This window comes from Pseudozyma flocculosa (genome assembly GCF_000417875.1).
Source record: "Pseudozyma flocculosa PF-1 unplaced genomic scaffold scaffold00007, whole genome shotgun sequence".
Lineage (NCBI taxonomy): Eukaryota > Fungi > Basidiomycota > Ustilaginomycetes > Ustilaginales > Ustilaginaceae > Pseudozyma > Pseudozyma flocculosa.
Genome location: NW_006920875.1, coordinates 513,284 through 521,049, shown reverse-complemented (window position 1 = coordinate 521,049; position 7,766 = coordinate 513,284). Strand labels below are relative to the sequence as shown.

Genomic DNA, 7,766 nt, shown 5'->3' with positions numbered 1-7,766 from the left:
GAGAGAGAGAGAGAGAGGTGCTGGCACGAGAGGCGAGCAATGATGCCGGTATGATGATGCTTACGCCGGAGAAGTTTCCCTGCCACACTCCGTCGCTGCTTCTGCTCCGGAACATGTACTGGGCTACACAGTGTTGTAGTCTGTGCGGCCGTGGCGCTGATGCTGCTGCTGATGCTGCTGCTGCTGCTGCTGCTGATGCCGCTGCTGCTGCTGATGCCGCTGATGCCTCTGGTGACGACGATACGACGATGATGATGGTGCAGTAAAGAGCCGGGCCGTGGCAGAGCGGATCGGGTCCTGGAGGGCGGTTTCGGGCCAATCCTCTACATTGTGGAGCGATGACGATGTGTTGGACCCTGGGCAAAGGTGGCAGGACGGATCGCCTCGAGAGGGTCTCGAAGACACGCGTACCTAAGCAGCTGACGTTGGAGCCGGCCGGCCCGATCGACGGCCCGCATGCCCTTGGCTCGGGCCAGCGAGCGAGCATCCCAGGCTAGGCCCATCCGATCCGATCCGTCGGGTCGTTGACTGAGATCGGTATCGAGCCTGCGTGAGGTCCTCCTCCCTACGCGACACTCTGGTGAGATTGTAGGAAGCCTGATTAGATCTCGCAAGCGTCCCGCCGTGCGAGCTTCTTCTGCGTGTGCCGCCGCCTCCTCGTCCACAGAGTCTGGGTGGTTCGTGGCCAAGGTCGCGGGCAGCCAAGCTTGGGCGATACCACCTAGCCACGAACAAGAGCCAGGCGGCGTTGCCCCGACCCCTGTGCGTCCGTACCAATACATGCATGCTGCTACACAACACTTTACTCTGTGAGATCGAGTAGTAGTGTTAGGGTGTCTACTGCAGTGTACGTATGGCCGCGCCGGGGCGTGGGCCGTCGGCGGCGCCAGACTCCTCCCGGTGTACGACGTCATCGCCTGCGCGCTTTGCATGGAAGACCCCGGCCTGTCTAAGCGGCTTCGATTCGGCGCTGCGCCCAATAATCTGGCCTGGCCAGTCTAGTCGCATGTCGAATCGGGAGATTGGAACAAGATCCGAAGATTGACGTGTCGCGAACCTCGCGCTCCGTCCTCCTAACTTCCACGACCATCCCGACGGTCGCCAGCCATCCCCGCCCGGTCGGATCAAGCCAGCGCCGCAAAACATCCTTGACACGCGGACACCTCGAGACCAGCGTGGGGACTTCCCCGCAGAGTATGCAAGTCTCGACCCGTGAGCGTGGCGCGCTGATCTCCGCCACCACGAAGCAGAGATCAGAAGTCAGCCGGAGTCTCGCTCATGTACCATGCATGTGCCGTTCCAAATCACTAGCCTCGAGGGGCATCGACGTCTGGCCCATCCTTCCGCCATCACTACTCGCACGTCGTGGTCGGCTGCAGCTGGGCCGGATCTCGTCCTTGTACCACCACTTCTCCCCCCTCCCTTTCCTTCCTGTAGATGATCGCTAGCTGTCAGGTCCCGAGTCCCCGCTGCTTCGACACCTGACCTTCCTCACGTCTTGAGCTACGAGGTGCGGGTCACCAGAGTAGCCTTTCCAACCAAGCCGGGTCAAGCGAAGCAGGTCTCGCCAGATTGCTACCGGCAACCCACGATGCAGGTCGTCGTCCTGTTCGTCTTTTTCGCTACGTGGTCGGCCCTCCTGTTCGTCCACTTGTCGCCGGCGGACGCAGCGAGCATCCCGACCCAAAGACAGTCCGACAAACAGTCCGGGCCTTTTTCGCCTCTGCAGCCAGAAGGACGCGATATTCGGTTGAACCGGGCGGTCCACTGGCTGGCCAACCGCGAAGCCGTCGTTGGCGGTGAACCTGAGACCACGCCCCCACCCAGGGAGCCCGGCAAGCGAAGCAAGGGACGGTCGAGGACCTCGAGCGCCTGTTACGTCGAGCAGGCGCACGCCGCAAGCAGCTCGACGCAGTCCTCGGCGGTCGAAGTGGGCGCAGATGGCGTCGTCACAAAAGCGACGATAGCCGCCAGTATCGGCGCCGGCGGCGCAGGCAACGGAAGAGGCGCTCCTTGTTTCCCGGCCCTCGACTTCCAGATGCCCCACGAAGAGCCAGACTCGCTGGACGGGTGGTGGTGTTCGCAGCAGGACGAGTACGCCTTCCTCGGTTTCTCCTACGGCACGTTCGACTGCCCGTCGGCCAATCAGATCCGCAGCGACTTTGGAAGGATGCGCAACGACTACAGCAGCCGCTACGTGCGGATCTACTCGGTTTGCGATCGCGAGGGGTTCCAGGATGACCTGATCAACGCCGCATGGGAGCACGGCCTCGGCCTTCACATGCTGCTGTGGTTTGGCTTTGATGGCGGCGACGTCTGGAAGACCCGCAAGAGGACGCTCATGCAGGCCATTCAGTACAACCCCAGGGCACCCTTCGTGGTGCGCGCCGTCGTCGTGGGCAGCGAACCGCTGTACGACTGGGCCCTGGACCCAGACAGCCTGGCTGTACAGATCCGGGACTTCAGGCAGCAGCTAGCCCCCTGGACCCAGCGAGGCGATACTGGGATGCAGGTGACGTTGTCCGACCTTGCTTACGGCTTTCAGCTCCACGACGACGCTCCCCAGGTATTTGCTGCCGTCGACGTCAGCGAGGCCAACGTGCTACCTTTTCTGGATCCCAAGGGAACCACGGGCGACAAGGCCTTCACGCTGGTGAAGCGCGACTACGAGTACTTTGCATCTCGCAATAGCGGCAAGAAGGTGTGAGTGGCGATGGTATGGCGGCACCCGGCTCGCTTTGCAGGCAGGCACTGACCGCCGGGCACTTGGGCCGCCCGGCTCAGGTACATGACCCAGACTGGCTGGCCCTCGGACGACTCGGTCTTCAAGCCCAACTCGAAAGACGCCGTCGCGAGCGTGGCCCAGGAGCGAGCCTACTTCGAGATGCTCGACGATCAATGTCCCTGGATGAAAGGGCTCAACCAAGGCGGCGTGGGCTGGTGAATATGCCAGCGCTCCCGCGCCAACAGCGACGGACCAGCTCGGTCGCCGGAGCATGAGACGCGCAGAGACTGACCAGCCTGACCCGTCGCCAAACCGTCGTTCAGGTTCGCGCACATCTGGAGCGACGCAATGCTGCCTGGTTGGGGCGTCATTGGGTACGATGGTCGCGTGAGTTCGAAAAGCTGCGGTAGCTACCGCGCCACAGCGAGCTCACATGGAACCGCGATCTTGCTTGCAATCCCCTCGCAGCCCAAGTTCAGATTTGCTCCGAGAACCACTGTGAGTCCTCCCTCGAATCTGGGATCGAGACCGCGTCCAGGCACGAGCACAGGAGCTCACTCCGCCGACCGGCCCATCACGATTGGAAGCTCGCTGACCAAGATCGCTGACACGTCTGTTGCCCACGGCCGTCGCTGCGGCGCGGCTGTATGTACGCATCGACCGTACTGTGCCTGCAGTGTTGACGCGCGAGCGATTGTCCGTAATCGTAGCATAGCATTGGCTGAATCTTCTTTGCGCAGCGCACTTCCGACCGCCGTGCGTGTAGACCGGGCCCGCAGCAAGGCGGATGGGGGGTCGGACATCGTAGCGGAGTGACCGTGAAGAGCAGGGGGACAAATATCGACCCCGATCGAGACCCGATCCCGACTACCCTGCCTGCACCTGGCCCGAGCGGGCCTGTGGGTACCTGCCTGAAATTTGCGAGCCAGCCGATCACAGCGCCACGTCGGCGGTAGGAAGGAAAATTTTGGATTTTCTGCCGACTTTTTCAGGAAGAAAAACGCGGCTGGCCGCGTGTGCAGGGCGGCGGAAACCGCCTCGAAAATTCATCGAAGATTCACGAAGGTGCCCGACCACCCGTGGGGGCCAGACCAGCTTTTTGGCAGCTGGCGGGACCCCGCCCCTGGGGCCTGCCACGGGTGCTGCGTATCCTCTGTGCCTGCAAGCCCTTCAGCCGGTGCAAAGGATATCACCACGCTGACGCCGGCTCCGTCGAGACCCCTGGCCGCCTAACCACTATCCTTGGTCGCACGCTCCTTGTCACCACCATCACCACCATCACCACCATCACTTCGATCACGACCGACCTTGTCTTCCATCATCGTAGCCTGTTGTTTCATCGACAATAGTCTCGCGGGTCGCAGCATCTGGAAGCCCTCTCTTCTCGACATACCAAACGGCCAATAGCGCGCCAGCTACATCATTTGCCAACGCCGCCCGGCTCCCCCCCCCTCCCCGGTCTTCACCTGCCCAACATGTCCAGCGTTGTCGGTATCGATATCGGAAACATCTCGTCCAAGATCGGCGTCGCCCGCGCCCGCGGTGTTGATGTGATCGCCAACGAGGTCAGCAACCGAAGCACACCGTAAGTACCCCCGACTCCCCGCCACGCTCTGCCGCCGCTGGCTCACCTCTGGTTTGCGCTCATGACCGACCCTCATACACTCTGCGCTGCTCTTCACAGATCACTCGTCTCCTTTGGCCAGAAGGCGCGTGCGCTCGGCGAGGCTGCGGCCACTGCCCAGACGTCCAACTTCAAGAACACTGTCGGCTCGCTCAAGCGTCTCGTTGGACGAACGCTCCAGGATGCCGAGATCCAGGAGATCGAGAAGCAGTTCATCAATGCCGAGCTTGTCGACGCCAAGGGCGAGGTCGGTGTCAAGGTTCGCCTGGCCGGCGAGGAGCAGGTCTTCTCGGCCACCCAGCTCATGGCCATGTACCTCGGAAAGCTGCGCGACACCACTTCCAAGGAGTTGGGAGGCGCCGGCGTCAGCGATGTCGTCCTTTCCACGCCGCTCTGGTTCACGGATGCGCAGAGACGCGCCATGCTCGATGCCGCCGAGATTGCCGGCCTCAACCCGCTCCGCCTCATGAACGACACCACCGCCACCGCGCTCGGCTACGGCATCACCAAGACAGACCTTCCCGACTCGGACAACCCGCGCAACGTCGTCTTCTGCGACATTGGACACTCGTCTTACCAGGTCGCCGTGGTCTCCTTTGTCAAGGGACAGCTCACCGTCATGGGCACCGCCGCCGACCGTAACTTTGGCGGCCGCGACTTTGACCGCGCACTGCTCCTGCATTTCGCCGAAGAGTTCAAGGGCAAGTACAAGATCGACGTCCTCTCCAGCCCAAAGGCGACCTTCCGCCTCGCCGCTGGCTGCGAGCGACTCAAGAAGGTCCTTTCGGCCAACGCCCTCGCCCCCCTCAACGTCGAGAGCATCATGGAGGACATTGACGCCGCCTCCCAGCTCAAGCGCGAGGAGTTTGAGGCTCTGATCGCACCGCTCCTCGAGCGAGTCACCAAGCCCCTCGAGGCCGCCCTCACCCAGTCGGGTCTCACCAAGGATCAGATCCACAGCGTCGAGATGGTCGGCGGCAGCTCGCGCGTCCCCGCTCTCAAGGAGCGCATCTCGGCGTGGTTCGGCAAGCCCCTGTCCTTCACCTCGAACCAGGACGAGGCTGTCGCCCGCGGATGCACCCTCGCCTGCGCCACCCTCTCGCCCGTCTTCAAGGTCCGCGACTTCACCGTCCACGACTCGACCCCTTACTCGATCAAGGTCACCTGGGACAAGGCGGCCGACGTCCCCGACGAGGACACTGAACTCGTCGTCTTCCAGCCCAACAACCCGATCCCCTCGACCAAGATCCTCACCTTCTACCGAAAGGAAAACTTCGACTTGCAGGCATACTACGCCCAGCCGGAACTGCTGCCGCGCGGCATCAACCCCTGGCTCGGCAAGTTCAGCATCAAGGGCGTCAGCCCCGACGCCAAGGGCGACCACAGCATCGTCAAGGTCAAGGCCAGGCTCAACCTGCACGGCGTGCTCAACTTCGAGAGCGCCTACACGGTTGAGGAGGTGGAGAAGGAAGAGGAGGTCCCCGTCGCCGACCCGCAGGCCATGGAGACCGATGGCGAGAACAAGGAAGCCCCCAAGACCGAGATCCGCAAGGTCAAGAAGCTGCAGCGCAAGGGCGACCTGAGCATCGTGTCGGGCCTGGTCGGCAAGGACGCCAGCGTCCTCGCCGAGCTCAAGGAGAAGGAGGGCCAGCTCTACTCCAGCGACAAGCTCGTCATCGACACCGAGGACCGCAAGAACGCGCTCGAGGAGACCATCTACGACCAGCGCAGCAAGCTCGACGACAAGTACAAGCTGTTTGTCACCGCCGAGGAGAAGGAAAAGTACCTCGCCGCGCTCAACGAGCAGGAGGAGTGGCTTTACACCGAGGAGGGCGAGGAGGCCACCAAGTCGGCCTACGTCGAGCGCCTTGCCGCGCTCAACAAGATCGGACAGCCGATCCAGTTCCGACAGAAGGAGAGCGAGGAGCGTCCCAAGGCCGCCTCGCAGCTCCGCGAGGCCCTCAACAGGTATATGGAAATGGTCCAGAGCGGCGACGAGAAGTACGCCCACATCTCGGACGACGACAAGCAGAAGGTCGTCGAGAAGTGTGCCACCATCGCCAAGTGGCTCGACGACGGCCTCTACAAGCAGTCCGAGCTGCCCAAGAACGCCGACCCCAAGATCACGTCGGCCGAGATGCTCAAGAAGAAGGACGAGGTCATCTACTTCTGCCACCCCATGTTAGTATCACGAAGCCACAAGGACCGGGCCGAGGGCGAGGCGCGCTCTGGACAGGCAGACGAAGAGGCGGAAGGGTTTGACGAGGACGACGAGGAGGAACTTGAGGAGGAGGAAAGCGTCGAGGGACAGCCCGAGGAGGATACTAGCGGTGGCGACGTCTCTGGCAGCGCCCTCAGTTCTGCCGAAGAAGAAGAGCGGCAGCTGCTGGAGCGTCTTGCCAGGGTCCCCGGTGGCGCTGACCATGGTGCGAATCCGGTGCTGGCATCGCCCGACAAGCTCGAACAGCTGTTCGCCGGCGTCGTCCGGGCACGCTCCGAGACTCCTTCGAGCGCGCACAGCGGTAGCCGTGGTGGCAGTATGGGTCCGGGCCCAACTTCTCCATCCGCTGCGGATGCTGAGCTTGTCCATTTGTGGACGTCGGGCCGCCGCAGCCAGCGCGATTCGAAGCGTCATCGCCGCTCCACGACCGGTCCGGGCTGAGGCAGCTCCTGGCCCTCGTTCGTGTACACCCTTTGCTGACATGTTCCGCCCTGCTCTTCCTCTCCCCTCATCCTCCTCCTCCTCCTCCTCCGCATCGTCTCTCCTCTGCCGTCTTGGCTCCCCTGCCTTTCTTCTTCACCAGCATGAGCAAGCCCAAGCCGAGAACCGAGACTCCGGTCGAGACGCCCAAGCCGGAGGAGAAGAAGGCCGACGAGGGCGACAAGAAGACCGAGGACGGTCCCGGAGAGATGGACGTCGACTAGACTTCTGGCGCCTGTGCCGACCTGTTCGCCCTACCTAGCTTTCCACCTGTGCTCGCCTGTTCAAAAGAGAGTGGAATTCGAAGGGCCATCTTGTGTTTGATCTGCCTAGGCCAGTAGTGGATGTTTGATCCCCGAAGGCCCGTGCTGAGCTCGTTTGATGGCGCGGTGTCCGCCCGATTTGTCCGATCCGTGATCAATCCAGACTGCCCGATCTCAGGGCCGGCGGGGCATCGGAGACGACGGCACGCGACCTGCGAAACCTCCACGGCACCTGAGCCCTGGCCTGCTTTCTCTCCCGCCCACATGCTACGCGCACGTCCATCTCGACCCGACTGTCCCCTCACTCTCTCTCTCTCACCCTCACTCTCTACCCCTTTCGTCTCGCCGTCCCCTGCACTCTTTGCAGCTGTCTGTTGCCGCCGCCCCTTGTCGCTGCTGCTGCCTGCTGCTGCTGCTTCAGCAATCTGCATCCGCAACCGTCTCATCGTACCT

General features: G+C 62.6%; 2 protein-coding genes across 2 annotated transcripts; both read left to right on the top strand.

Annotated features, from left to right (window-relative positions):
* Positions 1–1,591: 1,591 nt before the first annotated feature.
* PFL1_02587 (uncharacterized protein) lies at positions 1,592–3,408 on the top strand (the record flags this gene model as incomplete). The annotated part of the gene is made up of 5 exons (XM_007880103.1): positions 1,592–2,703; positions 2,785–2,940; positions 3,049–3,112; positions 3,194–3,223; positions 3,403–3,408. 5 exons carry the CDS (start codon positions 1,592–1,594, stop codon positions 3,406–3,408), a joined length of 1,368 nt encoding a protein of 455 aa, XP_007878294.1.
* Positions 3,409–4,200: 792 nt separating this feature from the next.
* PFL1_02586 (uncharacterized protein) lies at positions 4,201–7,274 on the top strand (the record flags this gene model as incomplete). Its single annotated transcript, XM_007880102.1, has 3 exons — positions 4,201–4,310; positions 4,410–6,530; positions 7,154–7,274. The coding sequence occupies 3 exons, from the start codon at positions 4,201–4,203 to the stop codon at positions 7,272–7,274; spliced, it is 2,352 nt and encodes a 783-aa protein (XP_007878293.1).
* Positions 7,275–7,766: the final 492 nt, after the last annotated feature.